Below are 23,864 nucleotides of genomic sequence, written 5' to 3'. Positions count from 1 at the left end.
CTCCAATACCTTCCAGTTCTTTTCCCAACTTTTACTTTTCGTCTGCTTGTGTACATTACCCCATTTTCACCTACATTCCAATCCTATAAACCAGAAAACATAGATGAGTGAATCATGGGGTAAATATTCTCCTCCATTAGAGCCAATACCCTAAACACTTTCACATTTTTCACACATGACCACATTAGACACCAACCATGATGTTATCAGCGTTCTTTTCTTCTAAATGAATAAAAACTGGCTTAAGGGAAAATAACTGTGATGATACAAACACCCGTGTTTGCTTTAAAGTCTTTATTATCCTGAATATAAAAGACAGAAGTCCTCTAGGATATAACAGAGTTCTTTATGTGGAAACATTACTTTTTACAAGTGAAAAAATAAATACCTCTTGGAATAAAGGCTTATATGCTAATATGTGCCATAAAAAAGTAGAGTTTTAATATCTGACAAAATGTCTGTGCAAAGAAACAAATGCATAAACACATTACTGCTACATTAAGGCAATATGAAAAGTATACTCAGAATTCTCAGTAAAGTGACAGTGTAGGTTTCTAGCTTTAACTTAGCTAGTATTGCACCCAGTAAGGTCACCTAGGTTTCCTGACATCCTAGAAAACCCACAAGCTGACCAGCGTCCAAAATGCCCAAGTGGGAATAGAAAACATGATTAAGAATACAGAAACAAAAAACCCCCAAACCCCTCTTAAACAGAGGGACAACAAAAAGTTAATACTTAAGCATTTACTACAAAAAAAGAAAAAAAAAAAAAAGCACACAATGCTAGGATATCTATGATAAGGCTGTAAAAGGCTGGATGGCTCAAGCAAAAGCGACCCCACTGGGTGAAGATGGAGCAGGGTGCGTGGGAGGGCTAGGCACCACCCCGAGCATGGACACCACCTAACTTCATCTCAGCGAGCAATGCCCTCCCTTCCCAAGGAACATGCCCTCCCCTTCCAATCTTAAAATAAAATGTTCCACCAACTCAAGAGGCCCAAGGAGTCCTGGCGACTCCACAGAAATCATCTAACCAAACTGGAAGCACTTTATAATTGAAGGGAGGCGGCTGGGGGCAGGGAGGAGAAGGAACAGGAAACCATCCACGTGGAGTGATCTGTTTTCCACTAGCCAGACTGGTTTAAATCCGACAACTTTGTTGTCCACTTTAAAAAAGTCCCAGAATCGATTTTGAGATCTGTTTGCCTCCCAATCATTCTCGAACAAGTTAGAAAAACAGAAGTGACATTAAAACGACGACTACCTCTTTAAGAAAAATTTTCCTATGAAAAATGTCCGGAGCTCCGGGACCCGTACAAAGAGAACCGAGTAAATCCTTAAAACGAATTCTTACAAAATTGGCTGCAGGTAGGAAACTTACCTTGGGATACATTAAGGAGATATAACAGCATCATTTTCTAAAAGGTACCCACTTTTTGGCTAAACTGCCACTTAACTAACATCAACGATTTTCCAGATTCCTTTACTTGATCATAAAAAGAAGGAAAGTCCAAGGAATGTGTCTGGGTCCGAGAGCTCTTCCTGGTCGCCACCCCGGAGGTGCTGATTCCACGCATGGTATGTTTTGGTGGTGAGGAATAGTTGTTTTCTTTCTATTCTTCCTTTTTTTTAAAAAAAAACGTTGCATGGCAGATGGGTGTTGGAGTATTCATTCTCTCCACAATCTATTATTTTTATAGTTTATAATAGTGCAGTCCGGTAAGTGCACAACAGGTCAGATGACGGTCAGGTTGAGCAGACTGGTGTGGGTGGGAAGGTAGACGTGCTGCACGTGGTCCACTCGCGACCGGCAGACGGGACATGACTGCAAAAGAGAAGCCGACAGCTCAGGTTAGGACATCTTCGAGGATGCATGTCTTCAGTGTTCACTCATGGGACCTATTATATTGTGTTTTCTGAGTAAGTTGTGGTCACAATTATTTCTAGCTTTCCATTGGGAGAGCTCTTTGCTTTCCAACCAGTTTGGAAATTTGTACTTGACAAGGGGTTAAAAAGAAAGATTACAAAAAAAGTATACACTGAAGGAAATGAATTAGGTTTTCAGTCAAACTCAAAATCGGGCACAATGAACAAAGTGATTAGGAACGACTTCTTGCTGGGCAGGGAGGCTGTGGTCCCTACACGGGCTGATGAAGCCTCGGGCAGGGGTGCAGGAGACACTTCCAGAGGCCATGTGTCCTGGGCTCAGCTGACTCAGGCTAGTGTCACCAGGGCGATGCCATGTGGCCAGTGAGCATGGCTCTGCTTCTAGTCACAGGTCACAGCTCCACATCCCCAGCTGGCTTCTCAGCAAGCACATTCCTTCCTCAGCCGTAAGAGGAAAAAAAAATGCCTTGGGCATGAGGGTCAGACTGTGTGGCCAGAAAAAGGCAAATTCAGGACCACGCTTGGGAAATAACTCGTAGGGGTAGTGTGCTCTACTCTTAGGAAGGACACAGGCATCCTGTTGGCCCATATGCGGCCCTAAAAAATAATTCTGAAATTAGCAACTTCTGAAGGACTAAAAGTTATGTAGGGCTAATTTTATATAAAACCACAGTGACATTTAGCCAACAGTTCTGGGAAATGAAAACGAATTGAAAAAAATTATTGTAGAGGAAATGCAGGGTGTAAGAAAGAAAAAGATACTAGGGAAGAAGTGCTTTTGTTTTATTTTTTATACTAATTCCAAAATTAGTTTGACTTACTAAGTGACAGCCAAGGCGCCCCGAGAGGCACAGGCAGTAAAAAAAAAAAAAAAAAAAAGAAATGAATCACAAATAATCATAGTCAACAACTCACCCATGGATAACTGAGCGTTAACTATCACCCCAAATCCTAAGTTTTTTTTCCCAAATAATGCAAGTAAGTTATAAAGACCATCCTCTGAGTGTCAAGGAGTGGAAGCAACATGAAACAGAAGCGGAAGCCCCGACCAGCCCTCGGGAGGCCTGGATTCAGATCCCCGGCTCAGCCACTGATAAGACACGTTACCTTATGAATCTGAGTCTCGTTTCCAGGACTTAAAAAAGTCTGTGATTTAGAGCAATTCTGTTGTTGAAAAGAGTGTTGTCCAAACTGTTTCCAAAGGGACCCCCTCGGTCACCAAACACAAAGCCCCTCCCCGGGTGGAGGCGGCCCCGCCCCGCCTGCGCCCCCAGCCTGCGTGGCCGCCCCTCACCTGGAGCTGCGCGGCGCAGCCCTCACAGCACACCGTGTGGCCGCAGGGGCAGAAGGCCGAGTCGATCTCGCCCTCGCAGCACAGCATGCACAGCATGGCCTCCTTCAGCTTGCGCAGCTTCTCCTGCAGCGCCCGGGTCTGCTGGCAGCTGAGGCCCTCGCAGCTGCTGCAGTTCACGCCGCTCTCCGGCGACTTCAGGGGGGAGCTCGGGGGGCTGTGGTCGCTCCTGGGCGCGAGGTCCAGCACGCCCGCGTTGTACAGAGCCCTCCTGGCGTGGTCGTACACCTCCTTGGACGTTCTTTTAATATCGAAGACGTACTTCTTGCCCAGGTTAATGTTTTCGTTCAGAAACAGAGAAGCCAAGTGGCCCTTCAGGTCCCGGCTGTACTGCATCATGACGGCGCTGGTCACCGTGTCGCACCTGCGGGCGGGGATGGAACACCCACCTCAGCACTGAGAGCCCGGGCTCCCCACCGCCCACACCGCAAAGGCTGCCGGGGACAAGAGCCTTCGTGTTGGCAGATGTTTCACACTCTGGTCTGCGTGCTTGAAAGTAAACTCTTTCAGTTCCATATGTGTTAAGTATTTGAATGATTCTACCTCCGTGCTTCTCAAGTGTCCCCAAAGGAAGGCCCTCTGATAAGACAGCCGTAAGCCCCAGAGGACAGTGACAGTGCACCTCCACTTCCAGGGACTGGAGGAGCTACAGTCCAAAGCAGCTTACGGCAAGAAAAAAGACTTTTTTTCTTTTAAGTCTTGGCTTTATGATAAAAATTTCTACAAAATTTCCACTCTACTCCAGAATGTGTGTCTATTTTAACATTAAAAAAAAAGGTTCAGCCAATTAAATTTCTTAGCTTTACTTTTCCAAATATAAGAATCAAATCAGAATGCTAAAGCACCCTTGGAAATGCACGGATCAATATGGTTATCAAGAGAGCTTTACCACATACTGAGGACTCAGGACAGCAGCTCTCCCAGGAAGGAGAGCCGACCTTGGACATCCTGCGGAGAAAGGGCCAACACGGTAGCAGAACAGGCCCGACCAGTTACCTCGGGGAGGAGGAGTTAACAGACAAGCAGTGAAACGTGTGTGTGCAGCCCACACCCACAGACATGGCCTGCAGGCAGAGCAGGACGATGTTGACAAGGACTCTGCTGCTACCGCAGAAACGAACAGTCTGAAAACAGCTGATTTCTTCAATTCTGTGCAAGGTTCACGGACACAAAAATACCAGCAACTATAGCAGCCTCGTGGCCACCTGGTAATCTCAGAGCTGAGGCAGATGCTGGGGCTCTGGGTGAACAGGGTACATGCCTGTAAAAAGCATGCGTCTCGGTGATGGCTCTGTAGAGCCCGCTGGCCGCCCGGGTGCTGATCATCTTAAACAAGAGCACAATGCTGTTCCCAGACTCCTTGGTGACGGTCAGGTACACATTCTTCCCTGACTGGGTGGCCATCTGCACCACGGGGTAAGCGATCCTGAAAGACATGAAGAGAAAAGTGAGCCAGGAGGGCTGTGTCACTCCCATCGCGTGTGCGCCTCTGCAGGGCCCTCATGTGCTCCCCACCTGGCCGTAAAATCAGATGCTCAGCCTGGGTCTGTCACACAGTCACTCTGCTCCCTAGTTATAACGGCTCCTTTAAAAGCAGCTGTGGGTAAGTGGAGAAGAGCACTGGAGTGAATTTTAGGGTGGGGTGGGGTGTGTAGGTGAAACAAGATTTGAATAGCAGTGAATGACTTCCTTGAAAAATGCTAATTTCTGCCACATCAGTACACTTGAACTTGTATTTTTAAAAAAACAACTGAATGGTTATCGGGCCTAAATAAAATGAATATACATACCCAAAATAAAACATGTTATTCTTATAGGATGACTGTCTAGTAAATCCCTCTCCATTTCCTATTTTCACGATCAGAGCTACAAAAGTATATACATGCTTAGGTCTAAGCAAACACTGAAGACTTACCTATTAATCGGGCTAAAGTCGTCTTTACAAATTGAGATTCCATCAGGTCCGACCCCAATGAGGAGTTTCTGCCCTTCGCTGTCCCGCACAGAATGCCATTCAATGCCATAGTTTTCCATCGCCGACACAAGCTGCAAAACTTGGTATTCAGCTGAAGCCTGGCTGGTCCCCTCCAACTCCTTATGCTTTGCCACAATGCTGCAAGACACCAAAAAGACAGAGGTACACAGAGAGATTAACTGATGCGGTCTTTAGAGATACATCTGTATCATTTCCACTAGTGAATTATACTGGCACTGTCATTTATGAATTACAAAAACATAAAGCTATATATTATTGATATTTCATTTATTTAGCAAACTTACTGTAAAATATTTCTAAGACACTGTTCAAGTTCTTGACTATTAAATATTCAGGATGAAAACTACTGGGGATGCCAGCTGGGGATGAATGAAAAGAATTATGGAAAATCTCTAAAAAATATACATAAGAAATTTATCTGTACAAACGTCTCATGCATTTGTCTACATCTGCTTTATAAGTTTCATTATAATACAGCATTATTTGGGACTGAGTAGATCATTTGCAACTGAAAAATGCAGGATTTATTTTATCTATGGGGCGGATAGCTTCTAATAAAGTCCTTAAAGATCTCCACCTCCTGGTATTCACACCCTTGTGTAATTTCCTTCACTTGAGTATGGGCTGGATCAATGACTTGTTTCTAAAGAGCAGAACGTAGCAGAAGTGGGGGGATGCCACTCACTTCCAAGATTACGTCATAAACAGACTTTGAATCCCTCTTGGGGCTCACTCTTCTCTGACTTGCATTGCTGACTTTTCTAGCTCTGTGACGATAAACCTGAGTCTGAACTGCGGACTCACCTGTTCAAAGTGGCACTGGAGAGCTCCTTGGCACACAGCTCCTCGTAGCTGTACTTGGCCGTGTTCTGGTTGTAGTCCCCAAACTTGGTCTGGGCCAGGAGGGCACTGAGTTCCACTGCCTGCTCTGGGGAACACTGGAGGTGGCCTGCCAGGAGGGCCTCCTTGATATGCAAGAAAAAGATATGCCTGCAAAGCAACGCCAAGAATGAGGTTATGTTTGGGGACTAGCTTGGTATCAAACTCAACCTGCTTAGCAATTTCATAATTTCTTTGAAATAAGGAAAACAGAGCAAGGAAGAAAGATACCTTGAAAATGCTAACTGTTAAAGAAACCTTCCTACCATGAATATGAAGGCAAAGTAAGTCTAAGGATTAAGTTTCTCTGGAATAAAAAGTCTAACCCAAACAAAACAAATCTAACCTAAGTTCAGTAACATTCAAGTTACAAAATGTAAAATAATTATATACATGTTTCTGCATTTTGCTTTTTAAAATAAATTATCTTAATCAGAAACTTGATCTTGATGCAGAATTGATATCTTAAGATCCTCACTTATATTCAAATAATCCCCAAATCTCTAGTTTTAATCCTAACTTCTCTCCTAAGGATCATAGTCAAATGTCCAAGTGTTTACAGACTTCTCTGTTTGGAAGCCCTTTAATATCCCAATTTCACCTTGTTCAAAACCAAACTGTCTTCCTTTCCAAACCCACTTTTTCTCCCAGTGTAGACCAGAGACTGATTTGTTACTCACTTTCGACTCCTCATCTTACTTCCACCTACTTTCTGTCCCTGAAAACTCTTTAAATTCAGGTGTTTCCCTCATTTTTACCTCCTCTGTCCTACTTGCAGCTCTCAACTGTCAGAGAATTTACAATACCCACTAAGCTGATCTCTCTTCCAGACTGTGCTAATCCACCTTTCAAACTGCGTGCTTCTGGTATAAACTTGCCATTTCTCTACTCAGAATCTTTCAGAGGAGCCCCACTGTCAAGGAAGAACTCTTGGAGCGTGAACCCAGGGTTCTCTAGTCTGGCCCCAGATTTCCAGCCACATTTCCTGTCATTCCCTCCAGCCACTACGCCCCAGGGAAGGGACAATTTCTCTTCCTGGAAAAATGTTCACACCCCTATGTCTCTGGTCCTGCTGTTCCCTCTGTCCTGAAAGCCACTCTTTCTGTCCTTTCTTTTATTTTTTTTGGGGGGGGAGGAAGGTAATTAGGTTTCTTTATCTATTGTTTTTCTTTAATAGAGGTACTGGGGATTGAACTCAGGACCTTGTTCATGCTAAGCATGCACTCTGCCACTGAACTATTCCCCTCCCCCATCTCCTCATTTCGATACCATTTTGTTTATATCACAAGCAAACTATTTATTCCTCTATTATAGAATCTTGACGTGTTCTAACTTCTAGTACATTTAGCTGCAGGTAAAGTGACTTCCTAAGTTCTAACATCAGAGAGTTCTATAAATGTATGTGAAACTACATACTGTCTGCAATTGGTTTATATTCCCACCCTAGTTTCATTCCATTTCATCCTGTCCTAACTGTACACAATGCTATATTCTACATTTCCCAAAAGGTGTATGAGACTTAGAACTCCTGGAAAACTTCAGATATTTTGCCTGCCAATCCACACTGCCTAAGATTCTGAACAGAGTATCTAAACTGCCAGACGGATTGGTCTAGGTTATGAAATTTGTCCCTGGCAAATGTATAGGTCTAACCTTTCTTCGATGACGTTTTACAGCCTCTCCAATATGCGGAAATGCCACAGCACTCCTTTCACTAACAAATGAATTGTTACCACCATTGTAAAGCTCTGAACAGCAGTCCTAAATTCAGTTCCCCGCTTCAGCTGGATACCCTTACTCCAGTCCTCAACACTGCTTTTATTTACATGCTAGTCTTGTATCTGACGTCCAGGTCAAGGGGAAAATGTGAACAATGCAAGAGAAGAAGACAGGAGAACGTGAGACTAGAAATACGAGGGGCTCTGCTGAGAGTCTCAAAACTCCAGGCTGACAAGAGGCATTAATCTTCCTCTAAGAAATGTTTAAATTCAACATTCTGTGCCTTCTATAATGATAAAGAAATGTTTAAAATTATCAGACTCTGCCAAACACTGCAGTTTTTTCTTTATTCAAAGCCCCCTATGAAGAAATCACAGTGAGAATGCATAATAGCACCAAAAGAAGATAAGCATGGTTTTTATTAACCCAAACATCTGCTGGTCTTTAAAGTATTTCTGACATACTGCTAAACTGAGAAGGGGGCTCTACTGGGGCAAAGAAATAACTACACAAATAACTTGTTTTAAAATAGCTATCTGAGGACTCAGGTCTAGCAGTCCCATAAAATCTCGATATTATGACACTCTTTCAGCCTTCAGGCTTTTTAGATGACTTTTCGGTAAACTTCATCTTGGTTAACGTACCTTCATCTCTGCATTCATCAGAGGACATGTCAGTAGGGAACAAAAATCTAAATATATGCTGACATTAAAGAAGAAAGTATACGCCGGTTCAGAGTATCACCTGAACTATGTCTTCCCAATTGAATCACTGCCTATGTGAAAGAATCTTTTAACTGATTTCCCAAGCATCAGTTTAGAGACTAGCAGAGCCTGCAAATGAAGGGTTTCAAAATAGACCCAATTTCTTTTTCCAAACTGTCCACGCCCACTTCTGGACAGACAGCTTCCAAAATCAAAGGCAAAGAAGTAGTAACAAGATATTAACAGGTGGTCAACAGCTTGAGAGCAATGCTGATCCTCTGTGTGTGAGTCAGAATTTTAAAAGGGGTGGGTGGGTCGGGGTAGGAGGGGGACAACAGCCTTTTCTACATACTCCACATTCTAGGCTGCACTGTAATTGATACCCTTAAGTAGAAAAATGCTCCTCCTTATGGTTTACATAAACTTTCTGGTAGGCCCCTTCCTGCATTTTGCCGTTTCATGGCTATAAAGCAACCTTTTCGTTTCAAGTCAACAAACTGGTCCGTGCATTGCCTCTGGACCGAGCCCTGCACTGGGGGATTCCAGGGTGAATATACCTGATAGTTCCTTTTTCCGTGGAACTTACAGCCTTTTGGTGTGAAGGAAGATATGCTATCAAAATAACTCTGGCCACAAACTGGCTCTTGGGTGACAAGTTGATGCCCTCCAGGAGCTGGGGTGGGCCACTTAACGTGTTCTTTCCAAGAGGAGGGTGGCAGGGCTTGGAGAAACACTTCCAACAAGGAATCCAGTGACGGCTCAGTTGTCAGGGGTGGTTCTGAGTCAAGTATTTTCTCCTATTATTTTCCCTCTAACCATCAGCCTGTAACTAACTGTCTGGCTCATGGATTTCTACCCCCGCCCCCACAACTCCATTTTTATAAAGTGGGTGAAAGGTTACCAATAATATCAAAACAAGGAGATGTGGTCAAAGAAATCATGCCTGCAGTGAAATGCTTTTTTTTTAAACTAAAGATCAAAAGTGGTTGGCATATCTAATTCAAAGTAGGCTACTTGCTAGAATCATCAACAGACAGAAAACCTTTGAAAAAAATGATATCTTTGTCTTAAGCAAATGTCTATTAGTATGTCCTACAGACATAAGCACATTTTCTAAACATTTTTGTGGCTGCACCTTGAAATTCATGATTCTTCAAGTTTTACCCAGCCACTAAGAAAATGGATACTTAATACATGGATCAGGTTTGGGGGCCCAAAGTGAAACATTCTAGCTGACATCATGGGTACAGACGAATTCACACTTACTGCAGTGTTAGGGAAGAGTCAAAAAATGGAGCTAAATATGTGGATATGTCATATTTTAATGAAAACAAAGTCACAGATTCTTAATATGTTTTTGTTTTCGAAGTATGTACTTCAAATTTCCTGTTTTTAAAATTAATTCCTTTCCATGGTGTTAAGGAATAAAGTGAGGTCATTTATCTTTTAAAAACTGTCATCAGAGCACTCTCCTCTAAACCCCGGTTTATCTCATAAAGAAATCATCTAATAATCAAAGCAGAACTTTCTGCAAACCAACCGGGAGTTCTCGATCTGCTCATTGTGGGCGGTTACTCTCAGCTACTGTCCTCCAGTTATCTTCCCAGTTACATAATTTTGAAGAGCTTTTCACGACACAAATATAAAACAACCACATCCACATTCCCTATTAAACTCAAATTGTAAGTAACTAACCTAAAACACCTTTAGAATGGCTAAGTAGCTATGTTTAAAAACTCTCCAGCCCCAATAACTGAACTGAATTTTTCCCCAAGAGACCTGCCTGAACCTGGCCATCCACTGTAGCCAAGGGAGCCCCCACTGAGATCACTCACGTGTCCGCCTCAGTCCAATGAGTCATTTAACCACATCGGTTTATTTTAAACCAAGCTCAAACTGCCAAGTTATATTTAAAAACTACCAAATCAAAACAGAATTGCTGTTAAGTTTGTTTTGTATTTTAAATTCCAGTTAAAAAAAATCAGTTCAAGATGGATCACAGGCCTTATATTTTTGAAGCTAAAACCCTAATGCTTTCAGGACAAAACATGGGAGAGTAACTTTATGACTTGGAGGTAGGTGAAGGTTTCTCAGGACATAGCAAAAACCATAAAAGAAAAAAACGGATATATGAGACCACCAAAATTAAAAACTTTTACTCTTCAAAAGGCATTAAAAAAAACAGGCAAACCACAAGAAAAAAAAATATTATCAGGCAAAGGATTGGTATATATAAAGAATGTGTGCAGCTCAAAAATAAAGGCAACTAACTATTCAGTAAAAATGGGTAAATGACTTGAATAGATACTTCACAAAAGACATACAAGAGGCCAATAAACACAGAAAGTGTTAAACATTATTAATCAATAGAGACGTAGAAATTAAAATCACAATGTGCCACCACTACACACACCAGGCATGTGGAGGAACTGACCCCCAGTACTTTGCTGGTAGGAGTGCAGAATGGGACAACTGCTTTGGGAAAAGGTTTGGCAGTTACTTATAAGACTAAACAATTATGACCCGGCTATTCCGTGCTTATTTACTCAAGAGAAATGAAAACACATGTCTACAGAAAAGACTTGTACTTGAATGTTCAGAGCAACTTTTTTCATGGCAGCTGGGAAACAGGTATTCATCAACAGGAGTGTGGATAAACAGCAGGACGTTCATACAATGGAACAACTACCCAGCAATAAACAGAACAAGCCAGTGATGTATACACAACAGCACGACGGACCTCAAAAAATGTATGATGAACAGAAGCAGCCAGACACAAGAGAGTAGGTACTGCATGATTCCATCGACGTGAAGTGTAACAGGCATAATTAATCTATGCTGGAAAATCATACAACCTAGTTGTGGACTGGGGTGGGCCAGGGTAGAGAAGGAGGGCGGGGACTGACTGCAGAGGGACAGGAGGGAACTTTCTGGATTGATGGTAATATTCTAAATCTTGATAAGGGTTTTGTTTCAACAGGTACATCCATTTGCCAAATCTCATTAAATGGTATAATTCGGATTTATGCATTTCATCATATGTAAATGTTATGTAAAAAGGAAAAAAAAAGAACCATAGGCAAATATTGAGGTCTAGTTAATAATATGCATAATGAAGTATTTAGGGGGATGTGTACTTAACAACCTATTTTGAAAAGCATCAAATAAATAGATTAATGGATGGGCAGAGGGATCAATAAATGGATAAATATGTGCTAAAGCAAGTATATTAAACTGTTAACAGCAGAATCTAGGTATTGGGTGTTGTTCGCTGTAAAAATCTTCAACTTACCTGTACGTTTGAAATTTTTCATTTTAAGAGATTGAGAAAATACTACTAGTAAAAATCCGTTCGGGTCAAGGAGCAGAACTCAAATGAAGAGCAGTACCTAAAAGGAACCATCACACCTACCACACTTCCTGCAAGGCTGGCGGCCGAGAAACCTGTCACAGCCCAACAATCACCAAGCCAGGTCCCTAATCAGGCTTAAGGAAATCCTTCTCAAAGCCCCAAATGCAAAACAGGAGTCACTGATAAATTTGCTTCCTCCTCAGGCTCCAAAGCAGTTAAAACATTAGGAGCATACAGGTAAGGGAAATCCCTAAGTTCAAAAGTGATGACACCTCACACCAGAAAAATTCTTGGAAGCATAAAATGTGCACTTCTAAAAAATATGATTACTTCCTCACAGTGAATAATGGTCCCAAGGCAAACAACAACCCAGGCAATGGTGGAGTTTAAAAGTGTTAACTACAATCTCTTTCTCAACAATCTAGATTAGTGGGGAGAGCTGCCAGGTCTGGGATCAGACTGCAGTGGGACACGATTCAAGAGAATAAATACACCTGGAGCCGGATCCCGTTGGTCACCTGGAGTCTGACCCTAAGTGCCAAATAAATATTCAAATTTTATTTATAACAACATTCAAAATGAAAAGTTCATTTTGGTTATATGAAAATCAATATCTCAATGTTCTCTGATATTTCCTACAAATATAACATATCAGAAATTCAAAAAGAGAGGGGAGGGTATAGCTCAAGTGGTTGAGTGCATGCTTAGCATGCAGGAGGTCCTGGGTTCAATCCCCAGTACCTCCTCTAAAAATAAATAAACCCAATTACCTTCCCCCCTGTGAAAATAAAATAATTAAATAATATAATACTAAATAAATAAAATATCTTTTTAAAAAAAGAAATTCAAAAAGTCTGAAAGTGCCCAGATGGGAGATCCGTGGCTTCAATAAACATAATGACAACACAAACTCGCCATATTCTGAGCAAAAAGAACTTAACAGACAAATTAGAATTCAGAAATGCTATTAATACTCTCTTTGGAAATACTATACAAGTCTGTTTTTACCTTTTTTACTTTCTTGGAGCCTATGCTGTGTTTGGGCATACCCCCTCCCAAAAAAAAGTATCATTCCACTCTTAGGTATGTAGTTGGTATGAAGACTATAAATACTCCTGCAATAGTGTCCTATAGAATTTACCCATCCTGAATCACACAAAGGTAAATTATGCAATCAGCCTTAATCATCGCTGGCTGACAATGTTTCACACGACTTTGAACATGATTACAGGCACTGCCTAGGATCAAGGTGATTCAGCTCAGAACTGATCTGAGATTATCACCTCGTATCTGCCTATAGTTTGCATGCGGCATTTGCTTTGTGAGTTTCAGTGATGCCATCTTCCCTCGAACTGGGAGACAGGGAAAAACTGAGTTTAATGAGTACTTAGGACCTACAAAGTGGTTGAAATTAGATAAAGTGAGCCTGCAGCTTGAAAACTATCTGCACTTCATAAAAGGTCCAGACAGTGGTAGTTCATTCGAGATAAGAACAGCCACAATAAACAAATGGCCTGGCGCAGGGTGGAGGGGATGAAGGAAGGAAGCAAACAAAAGAAGGTCAAGCAATGAGCAAATCCTTAATCGAGAAAAACCATTGCAAAACATTTTTAATGGTGAGATTTCTTTTAAACAGTCTCAAGCCTTTCAGGTTACAGGAGCAAAGTGGCAAGAATTTCAGTATCGATGAGAAAAATGTATATTACCAGTAGCAGTCTACACCATTTTAATTTATTTCCAAGTTCTTAATTAGTTGATTCAACAAATGTTTACGCACCAGGCACTTGCTAGACTCTGGGGACACAAGGTTGATTAGCTCCTTGCTTAATGGAATTTAAACTATCAGACTGGCTGACAATAAACAAATAGTCACGTAAGTAAATGTAGTGTTACATACTCATTAAATGCTACAAAGGAAAGCTACACGATGTCTTGGGATAGGTTAGTCTCCTGAGCAGGCCTAGAGAAGGCTTCCCCAAGGAGGGATGAGTGAGCTGAGGTCTGAAGTTATACCCATCACTGCTTGCATCTTTACACATTCTCACACCACACACAAAAATGAATTCAAAATGGCTTACAGAATTTAACATAAGACAAGACACTATAAATCTCCTAGAAGAAAATATAGGCAAAACATTTTGATACAAATCTTAGCGGTGTTCTCCTGGGCAGTCTACCAAGGCAATAGAAATAAAAGCAAAAATCAACAAATGGGACCTAATTAAACTTATAAGCTTTTGCATAGCAAAGGTAATCATAAGCAAAACAAAAAGACAACCTACGTAATAGGAGAAAATATTTGCAAATGATGCAACTGACAAGAGCTTAATTTCCAGAATGTATCAACAGCTTATACAGCTTAATAACAACAACAACAACAACAAAAAAACCCAATCCAAAAATGGGCAGAAGACATAAATAAGCAATTCTCCAATGAAGACATACAAATGGCTAATAGGCACATGAAAAAATGCTCAATATTGCTAATTATCAGAGAAATGCAAATCAAAATTACAATGAACTATATTCAAGATCTTGTAACTTATGGTGAAAAAGAATATGAAAACGAATATATGTATGTTCATGTACGACTGAAGCATTATGTTGTACACCAGAAATTGACACATTGTAAACTGACTATACCTCAATGAAAAAATTAAACATTTTTTAAAAAATTAAAAAAAAAATCTACAATGAAGTATCACCTCACACCAGTCAGAATGGCCATCATTAAAAAGTCCATAGACTGTAAATGCTGGAGAGGGTGTACAGAAGAGGGAACCCTCCTACACTACTGGTGGGAATGTAGTTTGGTGCAGCCATTATGGAAAAGAGGGTCCTCAAAAAACTAAAGATACACTTACCATATGATCCAGCAATCCCATTCCTGGGCATATATCTGGAGGGAACTCTAATTCAAAGAGATATATGTACCCCAACGATCAAAACAGCACTACTTACAAGAGCCAAGACATGGAAACAACCTAAAAATCCATTGACAGATGACTGGATAAAGAAGTTGTGGTATATTTATATAGTGGAATATTATACAGCCATAAAAAGAATAAAATAACGCCACTTGGAGCAGCACAGATGGACCTGGAGATAATCATTCTGAGTGAAGTAAGCCAGAAAGAGAAAGAAAAATACCATATGATATCACTCATATGTGGAATCTTAAAAAAAACAAAAGACACAAATGAACTTATTTACAAAACAGACACAGACTCACAGACATAGAAAACAAACTATGGTTACCAGGAAGGAAAGAGGGTGGGAAGGGATAAATTGGGAATTTGAGATTTGCAAATACTAACTACTATATAAAAAATAGATAAATAATGAGTTTCTTCTGTATAGCATACAGAACTATATTCAATATCTTATAGTAACCTATGATGAAAAAGAATATGTAAATGAATATATATATATGTATATGTATGACTGAAACATTATGCTATACACCAGAGATTGACACAACATTGTAAACTGACTATACTTAAAAATTTTACACCTTAAAAAAAACCCTAAAGAGATTCAACGTTTGAGATTACAGCATTTCTGTGAACATGTAATTGTATTGGGGTTGTTTTCCAGGATAGAGAATTCAGGTGTTGGTAAGTCTTAACTAAGCAGGGTGCCCCTAGCAAAGATCACAGAGCTCTTCTAAAACGTCAGGAGAAATGCAAAGAGTTTGTTGGCAGTGGATGGTATAATTACCACCCCTGAAGATGAAGCATGTAATTCTTTAATCTCTGGTTTTGAAAATATTGACAAAATCTGGTCTGAGTTGCTGTGAATAACTGAGAGCCTTTGAAAGGAAATGAGACTCTCCAGTTACTTCCCAGAGCCCCCCATTAAAGAGCACACATAATAATCAGGGTAAAGAATCAAATCTAAAATTAGGCCACATCAGAGACAGACTAACTCTGTCTCTCAATCTAAGCAGACACTGGATATGTTTTTTTCTATCTTCAGAGAAATGTATTTAGAAAAAGCCTTAAGAAAATAATACGGAGAGGAAGCACAAGCAAAGAAAAAAAACAGTCTACCGCCAGAAGGGATTTTAGAAACAATCTCTTCCAGGGCTTTCAGCTGAGCTCAGTCTTGGAAGTCTATCCGCTGGTGGTTGGTGGCTGGGCTGGACTTAGAATGCAGGGCTTCTGCCTCGCCCCTGGAACTCTCCTATTACAAACAGGCCTGTCAGCCTCACAGCCTCCCTAATCTGATGCAAACTAATGTATTAACTGCCCCCCAGTTGGGCCAGCTATACGGTGAGCAGGCTGCTTTAATTTTCCAGAGGACAACTTGGCCAGGATATTTCAGCACCATTTAATAAACTGTCCAGACACTTTCAGGATACTAAATGTATCCTCATGACTTGACTGAGAGATGGTAAAGCATCACCTCTCATAACTGGACTGGCAAAGCTGAATTTACTCACTACATAAACAGATCTATTTTACTTTTGTGGCATTTTATATAAATATTTTATAACAAATAAACATCAAAAAGTTTATCAGCCAGCTTTATCTTGCTAACATAACATTAGAGAAAATAAGCCTTTCTGTTCTATTGTATCATGCACATAAAAACATTAATTGTAACTAAACTGGACCCAGTACAACGTCTCATCCTGATGAAATGGTACGATGCCAATTATAAATCACTTTATCTAGCTATTAAAGCAGAATGCCATATAAACTTTAGGTGGCATTTTCTTAAAATTCTGTATTTCATACAATCCCACAAAAACAAGTAAAATTCACCAATATCTTAAAAGTCAAAAGTTTAGATCACACAAATTTTTCTATATTTCAAGAGGAATTAAAATCAATTAAAATAGCTAGTCTAACTAGGTATGTGCATTCTTTGAGTGCTATTAGGCATAAATCTCAAGAGGCAAAGTCAATTGATTCAATAAAGTAGGAAATTTAATTCCAGTTCATAAAATGTCTCTATTTCTTGCATGGATAAAATGGATTTGATAATAGTTATTAACTCAATTACAGGAAAGCACAGGTTAAGGCTATCTAGTAGTTTTATTCTGTAAACATTCATAATACAAATGTACATTTACTATTATGACTGCAGCCATTGTTTAAATGATGCATTCAGTCCTACAAACTTCTGCAGATTTAAAAAATAAATGTGTGTCATCAAAATAGATTTGCATCTGGAGGCCCTGAAATAATTGGAAAATCATGATAAAGCTACACAATGGAAATTCCAAGATGTGTTTTTATGTATATGTATATATGTTTCTTTCTCTTACCGGACTGCAAGTTATCACATGGACGTGCACAGTGGAAGCATTCAGAAATCAGCTTGAAGTTAAAATAAATAAACAAATAAAGCCCAACCTATTCTGATTGATGTGGACATCTAAAGCATCCTTAAATTTGGAATCACTTGAATATTTTTGCAAGACATTTTCAGGATCACTAAGAATTCAATACATTAGCTTCCCTCAGATACGAGATTGAACATTTCCCTCACCCTTCAAAGCTCCGTAATAAAACAAGGCAGAGATTTCAAATTCAAATGAACAGTATTTCAAAATATGTGTCTATCTGTTCTTTGGTAAACAACAACCAAAAAATGACATGTTAAAAACTCTTAAAGGCTCACTCATCATTACTCAGAATATGTCACACTTACATTTTTCATGTGCATGGCAAAGTCCCAAACCAAAGGATTATGAAAAACATTAGAACTTAGATCCAAAGTTTGCTGTGTTTTAAAAGAGTCATCCCCCCCCCTTTTTTTTAACATGCCACTATAAATTTAGGTGTCCTGCATTTCCGCAGTAAATATTAAACACTAGTTTCCTAGCTTGGCTTATCCTTGAGAAAAGTATTACAGCCTGTCCAGGGGAGAAACCATTTTCTGCTTGAAAAAGGAAACCACATTCTCCAATTATCTACCGTTACTGGTGGTTTTCTAGAAGTAAAGAGATAAATTTAACAATCTAAACTCAACCATCACGTGTAACATATCTGTGGGGTGGAGTTCGGTTACTACCGGCCCTAAAAGAGTTTTCTTACTAAGTTTTCAAGAAACTTAAAAACTTTTAAAATTCTGCGTTAAGTCGGACAGAGCTCTTTGCTACACACTGTAATCTGACACTAGGCTGAAGAAGTTGACCAAGTTTAAGAAACCCAAGAGGAACTGTTTCCTGCTTTCTGTTAGAGCAGTCTACAATGACCTATAGTAACACCGCGGAGGCAGAGGTTACTTTCGGGCAGTAAATGCTGCTATCAGGAAGTCAGTTGGGTCTTTTTTTTCTCTTTCTTTCTTTCCTTTTTAAAAATTTTTTGCGTTGTGGCACTCTTCTCAAATGTTTGTAAGAATTCAACCCTGCTCTGCCATTGTTTATAAAGACAAGAAAAACACAGGAAGAGTTGGAAAATGTATCCCAGGCCAACTATGCAGCAACTCTTTTCACCTCAACTAAAGAACTGTGCTATGGAAAACTTTTAAGTTAGGAAAACAAATTTGCCTGTGAACATCTCTGGGAGGGTGCAATGGCCCTTCTTAAGTGGAATCAGAGGTCTATTTGACATTGGTTTATTTTGCAGTCACTTTACCTAGTCTGCTCCTGTAAGATGAGATGAGGTTCCACGAAGAACTTGACTCTCAGTTTAAGCCGGTAAGGGGCTAGCCCATCCATCTGCTGGGAGATCCGATTTCTCAGATTTAGCCATAAACTTTCACCTTTGCTACCCGTAAACTGCAGTCCAAAATAATCAACTTCTATAATTCCCAATCGCCTGCACACCTAAAACAAAAATGAATGCAGTGTGGATGAGCAAGAGGTCCATGTAATCAAAGCAAACCCAGGGATTCCAACTGAGTCTAAGATTGCTGACAACTTTCTTTTTTCTTTTTTACAAAGTTCAACCACCGTGTTACAATTCCTGTTGTCACCCAGAAGAACAAAATTCTGAGCATCCAGTGATGCTAAACCGTTAGATGCAGTACAGAGGCTCAAAAGGAATTGTCAAAACGTAGCCTTCCAGAAAGGCTGAGGAGGGGGAATCCACGGGGTGTTTTCCTTCTTACTCCAATCATCGGAATTCCCTCCACCAGCACAAACTGCACAGCTGATTTGGCAGCTTATTATCTGGACAATTTTAACCATCTGGACTCCAAGAAAACAAACACAGTGAGGAAACACGCCACAAGTGTCATCTAAGCTTTAGAGGAGGTTTTCCAAACATTCAAGTCGAGGGGCTTTGAGGGCACAGCGTTTCACCTGAGATCCAATTTGCCGTCTGCCATACCACTATGCACTGCTTGGAACCGTTCTTCTTTAACTGTTAAGGAAACGCGTGCTTAAGAACAACAGAGGAGTAGATGAACCAAACCTACCATCCTCTCGTCCCCCGCAAATCGGGAGATGCAGGTAGGTGAACGGTCCCCGTCTGAGAAGCAGCAAAACCAAGGTCCCGGCTTGTCTGCCAAGCAACCCGAGGGACCTGCGACCACCTCCGTCCACCTCATCCCGGGACGCAGGTGGAGCTGCCAGGCCCCGCGGGGACCGGACAGGCAGCATCACGCACACACCTGCTTCAGGTGTGCTGGGACACCTTCTTCCGGGAAAGTGCCAGGCAAGGGGGCAGGGTGGCAAGCCCGCCCCCCGCGTCCCTCACCCTCACCGCACCACGCGCACCCGGCGCGCGGGGAAGGGGGCCGCGCACCCCACCGCCTCAGGGAGGAGGGCGCACGGGCCGGGCGCCTGTGGCGCATTCCCCTCGCCGCCGACGCGCCGCCGACCCCTGGCAAGCGGCGCGTCCCAGTGCCCGGCGCCACAGCGAGGCCCCTCAGCCTCGGGGGACCGGCCAGGGCCCCCGTCTGGGCCCTCGTCCTCACCTGGTTGAGGCAGTCCTCGCCGTTGGCTTTCGCCTCCACCTCCACCTCCATCAGCACCGCGTCCGGCCTCGTCACATAGCACAGCATGGCTGGGGCCGCCGCTGCCGCCACGGCCACCTCGTCTTTGGTGTGCGCGGGGCTCAGACCCAGCTCCGGGCTCGGCGAGGCTGGCCCTCGGGAGGCTGCAGCCTTGCAGACCCCTGTCCTGCCGCCTTCCCCGCCACCCCCTCGCCAGCCCGCCCACCCACCGGCTCTCCAGGTCTCCGCCGCGGCGCCGCACTCCCGCAGCCCGACTGCCTGCGCCGCGACAGGGACTCCTCTGATATAGCGGCCCCGCCTCCTTCGGCTGGGGCCCCCGCCAATCACGGCGGCCCCGCCCATCCTCCGCCGCCCCGCCAGCCAATAGTGGCGCCCGCTCGGCCGCCGCCCGACCTCCCAGCGCCCGCTGAGTTCCCCCGGCCGCCTGGGGAGGTGGCAGCTCGCGGAACGCAGCCGCTGCCTCTGCCCGCTGGGCGACGCTGCTCGGAGCCAGCGATCGCCCGGGGCTCCCAGGAGGGGACGCCTTTCTGTCTGGCTTGAATTTACAAAGATTAAACGCCTCCAAGCTGCCGCCGTTCTTCAGAAGCCTTGGGTCGCTCCAATAGCGCACTTCGGGAGGTGAAAGCAGATAGGAACGAGAGCAACCCCAAAAGCTGAAAAGAAAACTGTTTCCCCTGGGGTTTGCCACTGTGGGTTGTTGGAAAGCGGTTTTTTGTTCCTTGTTTTACACCTAGTCATTGAAAAAACACAATCTGAGTATAAAAGTTTTTGCGGATGTTCAGTACAGGAAACTTGATTTAGCGCTTCCTCTGTGAACCCTCTCCAAGGGCTTCTATTTACCCCCTGTGCTGAGTCAAAACACCTTACTAAGGCCCTCTCTCAGGTTGCCCATCCCATCTTACGCCTTATCTCATTTATTCATTAAACATTAAGTAAGCACGAGCTCCAATGCCAGTCCCTTCTCTCAGGCGACTAGGTGTTAGCCCCATCTTCAGGGTAAGGGACGCATCTCAGAACCTAACAGGTGGTATAAACTCAATAGTAGCTATTAATAATTAGAGGTCTACAACTCTTCTCTCATTTGCCACTTGTGTCTTTCAGCCAACGCCATTACTCAGTCTACCTCTTTGGTTTCCTTATTGAAGAAGCCAGAGACGTGGGTTTTAGCTTTGGACCCTTGAAAACTGACTTCATTTCTCTGGAGCTCAGTGTTTCAGCAGTAAAACGAAGAACGTAGTATCTACCCCGCCTTTCCTCAGCGCTGCTGTGAAGAGCAGCAGCAGACACAGTGCTCATGAAAGCATCTGAACGACCCGGTATATACAAGGAGATTCCTAACGTCAGATCCTGCGGCTGCCTGCCTATGACCTCTCCTGCCCTTATCCCTTGCCCGGAGCTCCAATTAGCTCTGTCCCAGTGGCCTTTATTTCTGAAGAAGCAGGAAGGCTATCAGAGCAGAAGACTGATAGATAGGATCCTACCACAGTCTTTCAGTAAAGCTCACTACGGCTAAAACTAAACCAAGTCCTCACCCTCAGTGCTGCAGACAGACGTGCGCACTCACGTCTTTCTTTGTGTCTTAAGAATTCACCTCGCGATTCTGAGCTGCTGAGAGTAGTCCCGTCTTATATCAACTAACTCCTCATTCACTTAATTCCAGTTTACTGATCTGGGAAATTTATCTGGGGGATAACATTTGGATAATTGTCATCTAATACATGTTTAATCTCTAGAAATTTTAGAACCCGGAGAAGAGACAAGCGGTAAGATGGAGGGCAGTTATGTTGGTTAATTTTTTTTCAGTTTTTTTTTTAAACTAAAAAAAATTGAAGGATAGTTGATTTACAATATTGTATTAGTTTCTGGTGTACAGCATAGTGAATGCATTTGTTTATTGAGCGACTAAGCTGGCTAAACCAAAGCCAGCTAACCAAAAAGTGTCTAATTTAAGCAAAAAGGAATTTAGTGCACAAATTTGGGGAATTCGCAGAATCAGTGGGGACTAGGCATGAAAATGAATGGAAAGGGAGAAATATTAATTGGCCAAGAACAAAAATAAAAAAAACAAAACAACCAAACACCAAAACCAACTACTCATTTCGTGGAGAAACTATTTTTAAAATAGCATATTCGGTGTTTGGGCAAGGATGTTTCTTAATACAAACCCAGATTGTGCTCCAACTATCGGATGGTTGGTAAGGATTCCAATTGTTTTTGAAATTGATCATGGAATAGATAAGACCGCAGAGGAAAAGGATTTCTGAAAACAAAACAAAGCTAAAAACAGGGAAAAACGGCACTTGGGGAGGGGCTAGAAATCATGAAGACCAAGAAGAAAAAGAATACTGGCTTCTCCTAACATAATACAGGAAGTATGGGACCCTGAACTCTCTCTCTCTCTGGTCTCTCTCTTACCTAATTTCTTCCTGGAGTAGAGACAGGGGGAGGCTGGTTAGTTAGGATGGAGAAGGCTGAGTTTGCTGGTGACTGGGTGAGAAAGCACGTTATGCTCAAAGACCTGCTTAGGGAATAGAAAGCCCACAGTAGAATTACTTTCTAGAGGATCCCACCATCTGGTAATGCTGCTAAACGTCTGGAGCTAGTTTCAAGCCCCAGCTGGGTCTAATTCCAAAATAAGAGCCTGCACACCCGGGCCCGGGGGTGGGAACTGGATTGGATGGAGCTGTGACTGAGGCAGTTCCGGATTAGCCAGGGAGGCGCTACATTTTATGTGTCTGCTTTCTTTTGCTTTCAGTCAGCTATCACCTTTTAAAGACAGCATTAAAATTAACCCACAAAGTAAAAGGATCAGTTACACAAAGGTAGATTTTGAAAATAGAAATCACAACTAAGTGGCTGATCAAATACACCCAAGCTCCACCCTTTTTCTCGGTGTCCCATATACGAGGACTCAAGACGGAGCAGTAGATAATATTTGTAGGACGTGATGTGATAGTCAGGCTGCAGAATTTTTCTCGTGCTTGAGCACAAGGTCTGATCTGGCTGGCTGGATACCTATCCGTGCGCATTTCTCTCTGAGCACTGCACATAATGCTCCAGAACCCCTTTGCTGGGTCAAAGGAAAGGCCCTTCTCCCTCTTTAGCTCTGAACATTCACTGGTGGGAGCATGGAGGGAAGAACACTTAGCGACTGCCTAAAAAACTGTCCGTTGGCTTTCACACATTATTCAAGCTAATTATTCTATAAGCAGTGCTTCATCGAGCACAAGTGTGTTAAAATGCGTGGAGTGAGCTGAAATCTCTCATTTGAAATATTAGACTTGTGAAATTCAGGAGTAGTTTAATTTGATCTTGGCCTACCATCAAAGCAGAGCATCTCATTTCCAAAACTGGCTGTTTAAAGAGTCAAAGAAGGAATGGGCAACACATGAATTACAAACTCTGGAATGTAAAATGGCGTTGTCTTAATTAGCAGGCAGTTTACGTAATTTTCTTCTAGTTTCTTCTAGTTGTCAGAGTAGTTCATGTTTACGGTAGTCTAGTTGGAAAAGACTGAAAAGTACAAGGGAAAAACGAAGTACCTGTATGTTGTGAGGCATTTCTAGTCAGTATTGATGTTTTTACTTTGGAACTTTGCATGCAACGTGCTCTAAATATTGATTGTGATATAAAAACTGCACATGAACTTCTGGAGAAAAAATCAAAACAGCAAAAGACACTTGTGATGGGGAGTTCCAAATCTAAACCTAGTGTTATGAATACTAGGAAAATTATAAACAGAAAGAACTGCCATGAAACAAATTCCAACTATTACTGTTTCTCAGCTCTCTTCTTTTTTTTTTTAATTTTCTGAAATATTACCCTTTCCTCTGTTTATTTTCCTTCTAACTCCTAGTATGCCCTGGAATGTCATACTTTGTGATATGCTTAGTTCTTTGGTGCATGTCATTCAGTTGAGAGATGCTCGGAACTGAGCAATAACTTCCAGTTTGGCACATTTTGTGTAACAACAAAAATATTTTGTTTAATATTTTGATACCTGTCTTTGACTTATGGAGATGATTAATAATTAGGCAGTTTTTCTAAAGTCTGGTGATACGA

The 23,864-nt window shown here is 42.0% G+C and overlaps 1 protein-coding gene across 1 annotated transcript; it reads right to left on the bottom strand.

Annotated features, from left to right (window-relative positions):
- Positions 1 to 279: 279 nt before the first annotated feature.
- On the bottom strand, positions 280 to 20,064 carry MYLIP (myosin regulatory light chain interacting protein). The gene is made up of 7 exons (XM_032462536.1): positions 19,764 to 20,064; positions 18,479 to 18,669; positions 6,039 to 6,224; positions 5,154 to 5,351; positions 4,500 to 4,664; positions 3,182 to 3,602; positions 280 to 1,825 (listed from the first exon to the last, which is right to left on the bottom strand). Exons 1-7 carry the CDS (start codon positions 19,848 to 19,850, stop codon positions 1,736 to 1,738), a joined length of 1,338 nt encoding a protein of 445 aa, XP_032318427.1. The 5' UTR covers positions 19,851 to 20,064; the 3' UTR covers positions 280 to 1,735.
- Positions 20,065 to 23,864: the final 3,800 nt, after the last annotated feature.

Source organism: Camelus ferus, chromosome 20 (genome assembly GCF_009834535.1).
Source record: "Camelus ferus isolate YT-003-E chromosome 20, BCGSAC_Cfer_1.0, whole genome shotgun sequence".
NCBI classification, from domain to species: Eukaryota; Metazoa; Chordata; class Mammalia; order Artiodactyla; family Camelidae; genus Camelus; species Camelus ferus.
This window is presented reverse-complemented; position numbering and strand designations above follow the sequence as displayed.